The following is a 16904-nucleotide window of genomic DNA, read 5'->3' as shown; positions in this document are numbered from 1 at the left end:
CGAAGAAAAAAGGTCAGTATAATATACTCTTACTAATATTATAAAATATAAACTAGCTGTTCCCGTGCGGCTTCATTCACATGGAATTGTGAAAACTTTATTTTATTGTGTACCTTTGTCAAATTATCAATAGAAAACGCTTCCTTGATGTTGGCAGCAACATGGTCCCTTTCCCACATTAGGGTTTTTATCCAAAATATTTACCCCCTAAGTTTAATGGCGTGAAAATATATAGCCTAAAGCGTGACGTAAGTGTAGGGCTTTTTATTACAAAAAGAATTATTCAAAAATATGCTGTGATTGGTGACATGTTAGGCAACAAAGAAGTGTGTGTTTACGCTTTATTATATTAGCATAGATGTAAAAGTTTAGATGGATATTTGGTAGAGTTTGTAGCCTAAATAGCTGAACGGATCTCGATGAAATTGGGCATAGATGTAGAGGATAGTGACTAGTCACTTTTGTTTTTGTTTTTAACTCCACGCGGACAGAGTCGGGTGAAAGCTACTGCATATGTGAAAGTGAAGACGATTGTATTTCTCAAAGTATGTTATTGTTTACAGGTCGCCCCGATGTGAGGATAAACAAGATAAAAAAACTATGTCAAATAAATAAATAATAAATTGTTAATGTCATATTTTATTGTAGTTTTATTTTATACACTTGCCACAAAATATTTAAATACGCAAATACTAAAACACTCAAAAATGCCTCACATTTATCACAATATTAATCTAATAACGCATGTAACTGCGTAATACGGAGAAGCTTTAATTTTGGTTAGCGGAAATTGAGGTAGACGCTAGCGTCATATGTTACATGAATGTGTCGGCTCGCCCGGTGCAATTACACGACCTTACAAGACAAGCGTGAAGTGGAAGCAATTCCGCGTACAGTCAGATAAGTGTATGTGCTGGAGCCGTAATTTTTGTACATTTCCTTCCCTATCTGTTTTTTAAAAGGAGAGAATGGAGAAGACGCAGGAAAGGGAAATATCTTTTATGTGCTTCTCCGTCCATTTTTTTTATATAAAATAAGGTGACAAACGAGCAAGCGGCCACCTGAATCCGTCAAAATTGCGAAGCGACCGCTGCCCATAGACATCCGCAATTGCAGATGCGTTGCCTACCCTTATCCGAAGGAGGAGGAGACGCACATAAAGAAGATATTTCCCCTATGCATCTCCTCCGCCGTTAAATCCACTTCCTGTTCCCACCCTCTCCTTATAAGAAAATGGTGGTAAAGAGAAAGGGACTTAAATTAGGCCTCTGTCACCACACTCATCAGACTAAACACGGATTTGCTTCCATTTCGCGCCTGTCTTCTGTGTCTTCACAAATAAGGGTACACTTCTTCACAAATAGGATGTCTACGGGCAGTAGTCGTTTCGCTTTATCGTCGAATTCATGAAGCCACAAACTCGTTTATTATTAAATCATGTAAAAAGTTAAACTAGAGAAACAATCTTTGGCTAAAGAAATAAGTGTTTTTAACTTTGAGATTAACTTTGTTTTGAGATAAACGATACCTCTGATGCCAGAAGTTTAAGTTGTTTTAAGTAATTAGATACTTGGAGAGTGTTTTTGCTTCTTAAACGGATTAAAAACTTCGCAAGACAACTATAAATCTCTCCTTTGTCGTTTCAATAACAAATTGTTGGACGGTTTCGAGTTTTTTTAGTATAGCTTTAAACCACCGAACTTTATTTACACTTTTGATCACTTATAAAAAAATATAAGATAAAAAAGCAAGATTTCCGTTTTTGGGCAAACAAATTAGTCATTAATTAGGTAAACATTTTTAAAGCATAACCTAAAAAGTCAGCAAAAGTCGAATTAAAAGTAAAAATATTGTTAAAGAAATCATTAAGACCATTGAAACGTAAAATTAAACTTTGATATTGGAATTACAGTTGAGAATCTGAAAGGAAATGAAAATGCGAGGAAATATAATTAACTTTTTCTCACCGAATCAAGATATGCGGAAAACGTTGTAAAAATTATTACAAATTTTCTTAATAGAATCTTTGCTATTAATTATTGTAAGGGATATTTTTTATTTTTATTCTGTATCTGTACGTTTTGCGCGCCTAAATTACTTAAGTTTTCATTTGTATAAAGTAAATAAACAATTAAAAACTTAGTAAATAATATTCAACCTTACACTAACATCGATAAATCCAGACGATTTTCTCGGAGAACATGAATTCCAAAAACTTTATCACGATAAATCGATTTTCGTTAGTACGTTAGAGCAGTCGGATTAAATCTTAATCCTTACAAAGCTTTACTCGGTTTACAAATGCTATTGAAATTTCAACATGTCGGCAAACCGTTTCTACCGTGTCCATTTCAAACGTATCGCCCACTATTGACAACGTCGCAATTCGGGACCTCATTCAATATGTACAGACTGCAGACCAATTTATTGGTAGGAATTTGTTATAGGTAAGACCTGACCAATATTTTATAGGTATTTAATATAGTTTATAGAGATACTAGCATTTGCCCGCGACTTCGTCCGTAGTGAATTAAAAAACAAAACAAAAGTGAGTAGTCTATGTGTTTGTTCTTCCAGAATAATCTGGAAGAACTATAAACCATAACTAAAAATGGTAATTAGATTTAAAAAGTTATACAAATGTTCATCATCATCATCATCATCATCATCCACTTGCTCTTATCCCTTACGGAGGGTCGGCACAGTATGTGCTGCTCTTCCATACATCTCTCAGCCGTCGTATCTGAATTCACTCCTTTCTTAAGCATATCCTCTTTCACACAATCCATCCATACTTTCTTCGGTCTTCCTCTACCTTTGTAGCCATCCACATTCATTCTTAACACTTTCTGGTTCACAAATGTTCAATTTATTAATTTTCTGTTTTGTAACAGAAATGTTTATGTTAACTGAGTCGACATTTAACATAGAAAATCCATTTAGGTAAGACTCCCCTTCATTAATGAACCACGAGGAAGTGGTAGTTAATGTAATTTGACTCGGGAAATTATAATAAGATCAATATTCATTAACTTGTAGTGATTTGCGCGTTTGTCGAATTATTTAATTAATGTAGGGAAAATTATTATCAAACTAGCTTTCGCCCGAGACTCCGTTCGCGTGTTATTAAAAAAATGAAAGTGAGTAGCCTATGTGTTCTTCCAGACTATCCTCTACATCTATACCAAATTTCATCGAAATCCGTTCAGCCGTTTAAGCTACAAACTCTAACAAACATCCATCTATCCATCCATTCATCTAAACTTTCGCATTTATAATATTAGTATGATTGGTATGATTAGTATGATAATAGTTTTCGTAGAAGTATATACTGACTCCGTCCGCGTGGAATTAAAAAAAAACAAACATTAAAAAAGCCTATTCTACTCACAGAAAAATTACCTTTCTAAGGGTGAAAGAATTTTTAAAATCGATCCAGTAGTTTTTGAGCCAATTACAAAGTTTTCCTCTTTGTAATATTAGTACATATAACGTATTTATCGAATTATGAAAATAAACAAAATAACATTAGTTCCAACTAGTAGTAATAGTACGTACTATTTGATATATACTTGTATCTACACATTACCTAGATGTTTTATATGCTAAATATGAAAAAACCCGAATATTTTCCCATTCGGGAATTTTCCCCGGGTTTTTCCCTGTTTTTCCCACGAGAGGGTTTTTTCCGGGTAAAATCCCATCTCTATCCGTAACACTGTAACACACACAGCCAAAACATACAGAATTGAGTACCTCCTTTTTTTAGGAAGTCGGTCAAAAATAAAACACTGTTTCAAATTATTTTATGTTTATTCATAATTATTATTTATTGTTTGCATTTGTACGATTAGAGCCTTATCCAGTGAATGTTCATAACTAACGTAAGTAATTGACGTTTTAAGCTCAATTTACACTTGGCCAGTACAGTTGGAAGGTTGCGACAAGTCGTAGATTGTATGCACTTACAGGCGCCAGTCATCGTTCCTAGCCAGTAGTTTGACAATCAAATTGAGCTACTGACCAACCTACTAACTGTACTGGAATAGTGTGAACCGCTTTTAATCTATTCTACTAATTTGCATTGTAAATATGTAAAAAAAGCACAACTATTAATCAGTCTTAACGTTTTTACATTAATAAAATATTATTGTATAATGAAATTCAATGGAAATAAGATGATTTGTTTTAACATTTTTCTGGCTTTGTTTCATTCATTGCCTATTTTTTTTGTTGTATAAACACGTTAAACGCCATCAATTTTTTTTATACTGTTCCGTTGAAGCCACAGGATCCGGTGACCGGCAAGAAAATATCTGTTCAGGCCATAGAGGTTTCGGGTGACCGCGAGTAAGACTAAAGTTCGAACTGCTTGCTTTGATGGTGGTCATCGTTTAACCCAATAGTCGTGTACAATGTGACCGGGGCGTGGTCTTAGAGAACGCTATCTTTGCCTTGATTCGTGAAAACACGGTGTTGTATATAAAAACATAGAAATTATTGTATTGAGTAGATGAAGAATTTATTACTATAGTTCTATCAAATAAGAACATAAAACAATGTTTTGAATTTTTGACAAAATGTAACAGTTGAGTGCCGGCACATGGTGTCCCTCATGGCGTTTAACGTGTTAGGATTTTTTAAATTTATGATATAACCATGTCTGTTTATTATTACTCTATGACGACAGCCTTATAAAGGTGAAATTGTGTAGACCGGTTTGTTTGTTTCATTTCCATTGAATTTCACTATGTCTCTTATGTGATCTAATGGCTACCTAATTTACTTTCCAGTCTACTTAAAAATTGTTTAATTTCTTCAATATCTAGAGACATTTGATCTATTTTCACATTTAATTTATCCACTGTCGATTCTGAATTTTCTATAGACGTATTAATTTGCTCTTTGACCACTTTCATTTCGTTATCTACAGAATTTAAACGTTTCATAACGTTGTCGTGTCGCAATTTGTATTTATCTGTTGCATTTTCTGTTTTATCAACTTCAGTCTGTTTCTTCTGTTCTCTATCTTGTTTTGTTATTATTTCATACATTGCGTTTAATTTTTCATTAAACATCTGCAATCCCAGTTCATCTTCTCTTTGTTTCTGTTGTATTTGTGCTTTATTCATTATTGCGTCACGTATTCTTGTCGGCATCACCTTGTTGTGACGCCATCTTGGTTTTCCCGGGCACAACATAATAGTACCTATAACTCTCCGTTTCGTTTTAATTTGATTATTTATTCTTGTTGGTAGAATTTTATTGAAGAATTTATTATAAACAAGATTGTCTAATGTGCTTAAGAATTCTACTTGTTTGGCTAATCTCCTAATATTTCCTAGTACTTCTAAATCATTTATATCGTTAACAGCGACACCTACTAGTAGATTCATTAGTACTATTGCTGCTAGGATTAGGAATATTAGGAAGACAACTCTCACTATTATTAGTGAAGTGGCAAGATCTTTGGAATGTTCTGCGTCAAATAATGCTACGTAATCGAACTCTGACGTCATCATGACCATAGTTTTGACGAAAGCTGCCCATGGACCTTCGAATGGTATTTGAGAATGGAATTGTATCATAAAACTTAATGCAAATCCAATTATTAAGAACGCAAACGTCAGTATTATCTGAAAAGGAAAAAAAATATATTAGGAATTGTTCACGCATCAATTTGCATAAATAAGGGCTTTTATGTACTTAATTTTAACCTTTCTTCAATCCTTTACGTTATTTATTGAGTGGATATTCTAAGATCAGGATTAAGGTTATAACAAGACTTGCTGTGGCTCGCGACTTCGCTCGCGTGAAAAATATACCATATATTACTTAGCGATAACGTAGCTTTCTAATGGAATTTTTTAAACCGGCCCACTAGTTTTTTTAGTTACATACAAAAATACAAATAATTCCTCTTTTATAATATTAGTATAGATATATTTTCTAGATTCTATATGTATTGTTGTTACAATCTTTTTCTTAGTCCATTCAACCTTACTAATTGTATTTCATTAAAATGTCTATTAAAAATATCCTTACCCGTATAACATTTGAAGCGACTTTCCCAAACATTAATACATAGTACCCTCCATTGGGGAACCTCGATAGTAGGAACATTAGTTCTAACCACGACAGCAGCAGCGCTAGTGTCGCCACGTGACGTAACCACTCCGCAGTCAACCATGATGATACCATCACGGCTGCTGGTAGAATCATCGCCAATCCTATAGATCCAAATTTAACCCATGTCTCTAATTGAAAGAAATATCTCCTACTTGTTATATTCATGTATAGAAGTTCCTGAAAGAGATAAACGTGTTAAGAGAATATGATTTAAGATTTGTATAACCAAAATGAGTTCTTGCGTCACTTAACTTCTATTCTACAGGTCTTGGGTTTGAATCCCGCCGTATCAATGCAAGGGTGGATCCAGATTTGGCGCCAGGGGGGGACACAAAGACCAATCACCCCTGGATCCGCCGTTGTACCAATGTGATTTTAGAATTTAATATGTACATAATTTAGCCGTGAAGGAAAACATAATGATGTCTACACATATCGGCGAAGAAATTAGAAGATATGTGTGAAGTCAACCCGTACTAGACCAGCATGGTTAGCTATGGCCTAGTTGCGTCTAACTTAGGGTAGGCTCCGAGCCCCTCAGTGGGGATGTGTAGTGAGATAGTGATGTGTGATAGAAGATACGCTTAAGGGAGTGAATTCAGATATAGATTAGAGACGTATGGAAGAACAGCACTCTGCCGAAGAGGGCAAGCTGATGAAGACCAGTTGACTTACCTGAACGAGAATTAGAAAGATCGTTGAGTAAACGATGTAACCCCAGATATTTTGGTTCAACCACATAGGTGCTGTCTCTTTTGTATCCATGTAGAAGAATACAGATACAATAAATATAGTCAAAGATGTCACGAATAGAGAATATACCGCAATAATTGTGTAGAAAAATGGTAATAGCGCCTTCCATTTTAAGTATAGAAAACTTTCAACTAACGGATGAACCAATAATCTTTTCTGTCCGTATCTATTTCCAGTTGCAAGCAGAGCTTCTATTACTTTCATCTGTTCCATTTCGCATATAGTCGGCATTAATATTCTATAGTCGACAGTTATCTCACAATTGGAATCTTTAAAGTTTTGACAATTTGAAGAAATGTAAGAATCGAATACATCTTCTAAGAAATCTGTTGGTTTTGATAGATTGTTGATTATCATATCTATGGCTGTTCTTCTGTATTTTTTTGGACCATCTGTGTAGCCTGATAGATCACCGCCTTCTTGGAGTAATAGTGTGATAACATCACGACTGCCATGGTGACTGGCTGTGTGCAAAGGAAACCATCCCAAACTATTGACTTCGTGAATAGTTGTCTTATCAAATTTCAGTATAACATTAGCTATCTCTATATGATTGTATACAGCAGCTATGTGCAACGGAGTTGAACTTCCATGGGGACTGCTTGTTGTTCGTAGTCTTATATCAGCATTCTTCGATAGTAGAAGTTGTACGCATTTCGAATGGTTGTTAGCGACTGCAAAATGTATAGGTCCGAAACCTCTTCTGTCACCAGCTGTTAGAGAATTGATCATAGTACGAGTAACATTATCGTCGTATTCTAGAAGAGTTTTCAGTATATCTAGACAGCCATTTTCCGCTGCAACGTGGAACACATTGACATCTCCTGGCATTGTTAATTTTATTGAAGCACCTTCTTGTAGTATAGCTTCGACACAGTCAAGGTTTTCGTTAGTAATAGCTTTAAATAAAGGCGTCTCGCCTTCTTCGTTTTGACAATCAATGAAATTCGTTTGTTTTGCTAAGCTGAGAATCTCTGTTAGGACATCTAAATTGCCAAGAGCTGCTGCTGAATGGATTGGAGTTTCCCCATCATTTGCCTGTAATAAATATAATATTAAATTATAGTAAAGCGGTTACTGTTATCGTTATAAGGCTTGAAGAATCATACTTGAAAGATGTACCATTAGACCTTGTTGATTATCAAGATTATGGATTAAATAAATAGACGTGTATTCATAATCAACTTGCCCTTACCCCTTATTGAGGGTCCCCACAGTATATGCTGCTCTTTCATACATCTCTATCAGCCGTCATATCAGGATCCATTCCTTTCTTAAGCATATCCTCATTCGCACAGTCCATTCATACTTTCTTCGATCTTTCTCTACCTTTGTTGCCATCCACATTCAATCTTAACACTTTCAGGTTTATGTCCCCATCTCGTCGCATAACATGTCCATACCACGCTAACCTTTTGCTTCCCAATTTCTTTATAAATATACATGTATTGTCAGTCATTATTGAGTAAGAATAAGGATATATGTTCAAGTATACCTTTATCGTGACGTCAGCCCCAGCCTCAAGAGCCACACACACGCCAGGCACCCAGGCTGCCTCCACTGCCGCTTGGAGTACAGTGTGGCCATCTTTGTCTTTCACGTCCACCATTGCCATTAAAGGATCAGCGTCTTTATAGTTGTGATTTGCTAGAATCTAAGAATAGACACAGATGTTACTCTTCAAAACATTACAGCTGATAAAAATAAACTAGTTATAGCTCGCGACTTCGTCTACGTGAAATCAATAAATAGTAAAAAAATATTACTTAGCGATAACGTAGCTTTTAAATGGTGAAAAGATTTTTGAAATCGCCAGTAATTTTGGAGTTATTTCAATACATACAAAATATAGATTTTCTTCTTTATAATATTAGTATAGATGAAAGCAAACCTGGAGAGCTTCTTCTAGTTCCTTCTTAACGCACACATGTAATGGAGTTTGTCCTGAAGAGTTTAAACACTTGACAGAGGCTCCAGCTTGGAGCAGCTCATTAATACTGTCGATATCATCAAGTTCGACTGCAGTGTGCAGTGGCGTGTCTAATTTGTTGATACCTTTAGTCTTCATAGTATTGTGTTTTCCACCAGCATTTAGTAACATTTGCAGCACGGAAAGGAAACTGAAAGCAGATATTACGTAAAGTCTAGTATTCAGTATAAGAGTCCTTCTTAAAGAGTTAATCCAGTCCAAAATTGCACTCCAGGAGTAATGAAATTATACGATTACTAGCTTTCGCCCGCGACTCCGTTCGCGTGGAATTAAAAAAAAAAACAAAAGTGAGTAGCCTATGTGTCCTTCCAAACTATCCTCTACATCCATACCAAATTTCATCGAAATCCGTTGAGTCGTTTAGGCTACTAACTCTAACAAACATACATCCATCCATCTAAACTTTCGCATTTATAATATTAGTATGAAATATGATTAAATGCAAATTTGAACCTCATGTTTATTGTAACAAAAGTTTCTTTAGTTGATTGTATCCAAATTGCATTGGTATTTTAAGAAGTACGTAATAATCTTACTTCTTCTTAATAATAGTCTGGTTAAAGTAATAACCATAACCGGCAACATCAAGAGCGGTCCTTCCAGCTTCGTCACAGATGTTGGGGTCTGCGCCCGCAGCCAGCAACAGCCGCGTGCAGTGCATGCGGGCGCAGGCCGCTGCCACATGCAATGGTGTCCAGCCAGGTTGGAGGAGAGGTAACTAGAAAAGATAGAGATATTACTGTGTTCGATTGAAATACAAATAAACATGTAGATTTTTCTAAATTGTATGATTCAGAACCAATGAATGAAGTACACGACCTTCGAAATTCGCTGTATATGAAAGGTATGTTCAATTTCTTCTCTAGTAATTTGATTCTAATTTTAGTTGTAATCAAGGAGAGCTTATTTTCACGCAAAGGTTATTCTTGCTATTTTACAGATACATATACTTGGCTATATACAATACTATACTAAATTAGCTGAGAAACAATCGACAATCGCACAACCGTTGTGCGATAGTTGAGTCAAAGGTGTGCGCCCGCTCTGAAGCTAAATACACGTCTTCACTTGTGCTCAGTGCGATCATTTTAGTTTATTAAATAGTTAAATTGTTAACTTACAGATCCTTCAATATTCCTGCAGTTGTGATCGATGTTGTCCTTCCACGTTTTAGGCAGTAATGTTCTCACGTCGCCTAAATCACAGCGTATGTTCACCATGTCTCTGGTCTTTGGACACATCTTCTTGACATCTTCTTCAGCATCCGAGGACATATCGCTTTCAACACGATCTTGCATTTCTAGAAGAAATTCCTTCTTGATCATTTTCCTTTAGAAGATGTGGTTAACAAATGTTCAAAATAGGTCAAGGGGTTCTATTGCCAAATGACAAAAATAAGGCTGTCGCCATCATTAATCTTTGAAAATACAAGAACATCAATATGTTTTGCGTTTCAGTAGTGGAAACATCATTGTTTTCCGAATGGGATAGGCAGAGAGCGTCGGTGTTGGGTTCGAATCCCGCCATGTACCAATGTGATTTTTGATTTTTCGAATTTTAATATGTACATAATTTCCCCGACGTTCTTACGGTGAAGGAAAACATCGTGTTGCCTGTACATATCGGCGAAGAAATTCAAAGATATGTGTGAAGTCAACCAACCCGCACTTGGCCAGCGTGGTTGACTATGGCCTAGTCACCCCTTATTAGGGTAGGCCCCGAGCCCCTCGGTGGGGACGTATACGTCTATATATATCACTATAGTGAGCTGGTGATGTTGATGTCCAATAAATAGGAAGTGAAACAAAGAATGTATTAACAATTTTTCCTCTGGTAAATACATAAGACTATTAAGCAAGAATTTACAACTACAAAGTTGTAAAGAATTGCAAAGTTCCGTTTAATCCCCTAAAGCAGAAATTCCAATTAAATGCTTCATGGAATGGAAACTTTTTTGCAATCTTATATTTTTCTTTTTCGAATGAATCTGTCTCGTTTAAAGTTGTCAATTCAGAAGATTGTGAACTTGGTGATTTTATATCGTATATTTGAAATTGTTTTGATAAAAAGATGGAAATTGCACAGAATTTTATGGTAATTATATCATAGATTAATTAAAAGTCTTTAAACTAGAATCGATACAAGAAATACGAAGGCGTTGTTACCTAAACGCTAGGGGAAAGTTCTTCTAGAAGAGTCTTTTTTGTTTTATGGCATTATAAAATCTAATCTGATCTTTCTCGATCTTTAAAGGGTCCAGGAGCCACAAACACAATGGCTCGGATAAACGAAAATGGGAATGTAGTCGGCACAATTATCGTTAATTGCGAAGGCTTTCCAGAAACTACGACACTCGACAGTTTGACGGCTGCCACATATTCTACACATATGAGAAATCTATCTCACTTCGCAAACAATGCGCTTAAAGAAATTGTAAGATTTTAAAAGTTATATAAATGTTTTGTAGATTTGACCAGATGCTAGGATTGATGCAATTGTTTGGTTGGAGTTTTAGATTTTTTAAAACTGGTTTTACAATCTTTTCTCTAGATTTTATTACGATCCATGTCCTTCATGTCATGTCCAGTTTTACTGACTGACTCCTTTTTGTTTTTTACTAAATTATAGTGGTCATTATCTGTAGTTCTTCCAATAACCAACACATAAACTGTAACAGGATGTAATAGACGAACTGATGGTCCTGAGGATGGTCTCGAAGAAGACGGAAGCAGTAGTTGTGCCGGATAAAGAATTTCATTTGATTGTACTTATGAGAAGACGTTAAATATATTTACTATGCCAAGATACATCGTTATTTCCTTTTTAATAACCAGTTTTTAGTCAAGAAATAAGGTCCTGAAGAAGCTATACTTGACATATTTTTAAACATTTCGTAATATTTCATGCCAGTGCGTTTAGTGCAGTTCCCATAGTAGAGATCTGTTTTTACAAAAACTGTTCTGGCAAAGTCGGGCATGTATTACAGCTAATTGATTGGCTATGGATGAACTGAACTGTTTAATTTTTACCATCGCGATCAGGGCAGTATAGTCAATTGTTCCGTACAATATACATTGAACCTTCTCTCACCTTCTGGAAAGTCCAGCAGTATCGCGACTTGTCTAGAATTCCCAGCGAACGCAGCGAGATGTAGGGGAGTACGTCCCAGTCTGTCTAACCGGTGCTTCTCTGCTCCAAACTTGATGAGATAACCGAGCGCATCTCCCCCGACCATAGCAGCTATATGACACGCCGATACAAGGTCTAGACGACATGTTGCGTTTGGATTTGCTCCCGAGTGGAGCAACCTGAAAAAAACAAAAGAATGGTGTTTATTGGCTACGGAAGGTTCATGTACGTAAGTACTCGCCCGTTCGAATTCAATCGTAATGAAAAATTGTACTGGGATTTATTGTCTATGAAGTTTGGAAAGTTTTAATGTTTAAATAGATAATTCACAGATGTTTATTTTTTAGTAAGTCTGTGAAATTATTTAAGTTGTTTTGTAATTCTCTATTCCTTTTGAATTCGACTAATTATTTTAACTTTGCCTACGGAAGGAAGCCTGCCTAAGGAAAACCTTGTCATAACTGGCACATCAGGAATAAGAGTACTCTTCTTCCTGAACTGAAGAGTCATACCTTTCGACTTCTTCCACTTCATGGTTCTCTATTGCTTCTAGCAGTTCGGTGTTCAATCGTCTGAGTCGACGGTCGCTCCGTCGCCACTTCCTCGGCAGTATATCTTCTGTTTCTGCAGCTGGAGTTACATCTGGGGTTGACATAACTGATGGTGTTGAATCGTAGAAATGCAGCTTTTGGATTTCAGGCCTGGAATAAATTGATTCATGACTTAGTGGATTCCAGCAGCTTGCTATACCACCAAGGAATCCCGAGCCGATCCTTAGTCGCTCTGCCTAATGATTATTGTGTTGGTTTAGTTTGTATAGACTAAATGTGTCACAGAAAATGTAACTAATAAGTTTGTTTTTTATAATACAAGGTCACAAACTAGCAAGCGGCTGAATAAATCCGTCGAAGGTGCGAAGCGAGCGCTGCCCATAGGCGTTGCCTAACATTAATCTATTCTACGGAGGTGGAGACGCAAATTAAGAGGATATCTCCCCTTCTAAGTGTAAAGGGAAAGGGACTAGAAACTTTTCTTTACAAGATTGTCAAATGAAACAAATTTCTTGTAACAGAACTTGTTTAAGAGTACGCATTATCGATCGATTTTGATTTACGCTTGTTTATAATGTGATCAGATTTAACTAGAGGAGACTAAATAGTGCTGTTTACTTACATCGTATTTACGAAGCCGAGTTGGTGTGGTCTGTTGGGTCGAGGGCGGTCATGTGGATTGTTTATACTGATCAGTGGCTGCAAATTATCTCTGTCCTCATTGTAACCTTCCTCAACGTCTGGAATGAAAATAACATTGTTTATAAGCATTGTCAGTCGATGAACTGCTGCTAAAAGGGCCCTCTCCTTTTTAGCAGCTACAATTATGGTCTTAATAGAACTTTTTACAACTTCATCGAGTCTTTTAGGAAGGGGAGGGCACTATCCCCTTACTACTATGTGAAGAAGAACTTTTTTTGTGGAAATCTTCAAAAGATACCTTGCCTTTTGGGGGGGAAGGCAGGGTTATGAAGTATTTGACCTACTAAAATCCCCTCGGTGGCCATCCTCTAGTGACATTGACGAAGGTTCCGGGATCTTCAAGGAACACATCGGAACCGATCTAAAGAAGGCCTAGGTCATACTTAACCATACTTAAAGATTGTTAAATCTTATTAAGAAACACATTTTTTTATATGCTTTAATTTGTTTTAATGAAAATCTCTTTATATTTAAAAAGGATAACGTATTTGTAAAGGTGTTTGGGCAATGAAAACTTAAATGACATTTTGTAAGCATTAGGTAAAAATTAGATAAAAAATGGACCGAATTTTGCACCTATGATAATATTTTCACATGTAAACATGCCAAGTATGACATCATCTCAAGGACTTTTCCCGCTTCACATAAAGCCGTGATTGTAAATGCAAATATCGATAGCTCCTACATACAATATCGCATCTTTAAAATAAAAAAATTACAAGAAATAGTATCAGATACTGATGACTAAAATTTATAGTACTTGTTTTTAATTTTTAAATTTACACAGATATTGGTGTTTATCAAGTTAATTTAAAACAAAGAAGATGAAGGTAAATCGAAAAGTTGTGTCTTAGATAGTCTACATAAGAGCCATTGAATCTGATTTTACTGTGGAAACCCACTGCAAGACATTCATCGAAAAATATTGAATGTCTCTTTTATTCCCTTTGAAAAACAGAGACAGCAATATTTTGGTACATGTTTATCGCTAGTGGAAAAGCAAAGAATATTTATATAATCTCAAACATAATAACAGATTCTTTAGATATTTTTATAAATGTGGCTTTCTAGAAAACAAAAGTTCATTGAACTTTGACAGTTGAATTCTTTTTATACAAATATTTGGAATCAAACATGCAGTTTTTGGCTAGGCTAGGATAAAATTACCGTCCGTTTTTACTGTTATAATATTATTTACATTATTACTAAAACATCTATCTTATATTCACAAAATTTAAAAATAAAGTAAGTAGCAAAATTTAAAAGACACACAATGATATAACCACTTGCCTTTATTGAACAACGAAAAAACTCCTTTCGTGCACATTTTTAACTATTTATACTCTCGATTCGTTATAGTTACATTTTAACCTTGTATTTAACTGCAATCAATGAAGTTATTTTTAACACACAGAGTACGGACAAGGAAAAACACTGAATAAATCGATTTTTAATATTGGCACTCACAACATTACAAAAAATACAGAACAGAAATCTGAATCACTAAAAAAAAAACAAACTGGCTGGTTATAAAATTAAAAAACCAATTGGCACTATGACGTGTGTTGGGTTTTATTAAAAAAAATCACACTGTCTCACCGCGGACACGTAACGTTTTTCACGACGTATCTCGTGTGATAACAGATCGTTCTTGGTTATGCTAACATATTCAAGGTCGAATTAAAACGGTATAAACTTAAAACGATCTTCGTGAAGATAAAATTCTATTAAATAAATAAAAAAAACCGTTGAATATATTCGAACGATGCTTTGAGAAACAATGCAATTGTCAAACTAACCTAAAAATGATTTTCCAAAACCTAACGTCGCTCGAGACAAATATTTGTTCAGACACTGGTTTGTACAAATATCTTGGTACTTCCCCGGTTTACGATTTAATGACTAATAAGGTAATAAGGAATCTATCTATATTTCTATACTATTATAATAAAGCCTAAACACAAACTTCTTTGTTGCCTAAGATGTCAGCAATTACAGCATATTTTTGAATAATTCTTTGTTTAGTAAAAAGCCCTGCCCTTACGTCACGCTTTAGGCTATATATTTTCACGCCATTAAACTTAGGGGTAAATATTTTGGATAGAAATCCTAATGTGGGAAAGAGACCATAAGTTGCTACCAACATCAAGGGAGCAAGATTGCCAACGTTTGTCATGTCATGTCATTTTGACATTTTAAATTGATAATTTGACACATGTAAACAATAAAATGAAATGTTCATAATTTCATGCGGATGAAGCCGCACAGGAACAGCTAGTGTTATTATAAAATTGCTTTGGTATTAAAAATGTAGATGAAATTGTTCGTATTTTAAAAGAATGCTTTAAGAATATTTAGACAGACCTCGTATTTCTGACATTTCCATGTTCTGTTTCACATTAATTTCAACACACTTGCATATCGTGTAGGTTCACACGCGAAAATACACGTTTATTGTACTGTTATCAATATCTTGAATTTGTTCGTTTGACGTAGATATAGGAATTGCTAGATATGCCTTATCCTTTGACTATAAAAAGACAGGATCTGTTTAGCGCAATTCCCAGTCAAAAATAAAGCATAATTCTTGACCTTGTGTGTGCTTAGTTTGTGGTTTTAATTACAAACTCAATATTCATGACATTTGAATTCAACGAAAATGTCTGCACGATATACACATTGTTGATTATGAATTTTGTGTTTGAAAAAAGTAGCCGAAATTTAATATAGTGGTTCTTTGCTTAGTCCATTTCTTTATAGTCTAAGTTCATATCTTATTGACATTATATACCATTAAAGATTAGATAATCTATTTTAGATACGAAATATGTTTATAACTGTTTAATACAGATTTAATGGTTTTCAATTAAGTATTAAAAAAATAAAATAAAAAAAAACATACAGACGAATTGAGTACCTCCCTCTTTTGGGAAGTCGGTCAAAAAAGAAAGAATTATGAAGCAAATTAATTAAGGAATTAACAAAGTAGTATCAAAATATCAACAATAACGAAGATTTACGTCACTTGTCTCTAACAATTTTATATAATAACAATTTTTTTTTTTTTTTTAATTCTTCGAAGACATATATTCAATTGCTATAAATTATTTTAAAAATAGAATTATGAAGCGTCATGTTTGCATGTGTTATTAAAATTGTTAATTACGTGTTCTATCTTGATGTTAATACGCAGAAAACAATGGATTTCAATTATAGTTATGGTCGTTTGGTAACCTTGAAGGTTGGTAGCCGGTGTTTTGTTAGTTACGTTTTAATGTATATAACTAGAATTACTAGAAAACGTAAACAGTAATCAAATTTCCTACCAGGGACAAGAATATCAGTTAGGGATGAATAGAACAAATAGTTTAAGGTAATTTTCTCCAATAAAACCTACCTTTGAAAGCGCCATTGGCCTAACGGTTAAGGGACATACGATCGCGTGGTCGACGGTTCCCGCCATTTGATGTCGTCAAGCATGGAGCACAAAGCATAGAGTTTAGACGAGACAGTGACCACATATATTAGTGAATACAGAATAATATGTTAAAATTTGAATTAAAAAAAAAACGACTTTTAGGATATCAGCTAAGGCACCAGTTAGTTTTAACTGTATAGCTTCGCCCACGTGGAAATAAAAAAAAACAGTA

At 35.0% G+C, this 16904-nt stretch overlaps 2 protein-coding genes across 3 annotated transcripts; one reads left to right on the top strand and one right to left on the bottom strand.

The window, feature by feature from the left end:
* Positions 1–3833: 3833 nt before the first annotated feature.
* Positions 3834–15699, bottom strand: LOC106102919 (transient receptor potential channel pyrexia-like). Of its 2 annotated transcripts, none has more exons than XM_013282539.1 (11): positions 15619–15699; positions 13175–13292; positions 12514–12702; positions 11963–12180; positions 9994–10172; positions 9409–9590; positions 8774–9002; positions 8378–8536; positions 6805–7920; positions 6046–6306; positions 3834–5636 (listed from the first exon to the last, which is right to left on the bottom strand). In XM_013282539.1, the coding sequence occupies exons 1-11, from the start codon at positions 15638–15640 to the stop codon at positions 4767–4769; spliced, it is 3543 nt and encodes a 1180-aa protein (XP_013137993.1). In that variant the 5' UTR covers positions 15641–15699; the 3' UTR covers positions 3834–4766. The 2 variants fall into 2 exon arrangements, with proteins under 2 accessions (XP_013137993.1, XP_013137991.1); XM_013282537.1 differs by lacking the exon at positions 15619–15699 and adding an exon at positions 14545–14878.
* Positions 10848–11679, top strand: LOC106102920 (dynein light chain roadblock-type 2-like). Its single transcript, XM_013282540.1, has 3 exons — positions 10848–10966; positions 11126–11305; positions 11550–11679. Exons 1-3 carry the CDS (start codon positions 10943–10945, stop codon positions 11655–11657), a joined length of 312 nt encoding a protein of 103 aa, XP_013137994.1. The 5' UTR covers positions 10848–10942; the 3' UTR covers positions 11658–11679.
* Positions 15700–16904: the final 1205 nt, after the last annotated feature.

Source organism: Papilio polytes, unplaced genomic scaffold (assembly GCF_000836215.1).
Source record: "Papilio polytes unplaced genomic scaffold, Ppol_1.0 DF823901.1, whole genome shotgun sequence".
Lineage (NCBI taxonomy): Eukaryota > Metazoa > Arthropoda > Insecta > Lepidoptera > Papilionidae > Papilio > Papilio polytes.
The sequence above is the reverse complement of the archived record's forward strand: the minus strand, read 5'-3'. Positions and strand labels throughout refer to the sequence as shown.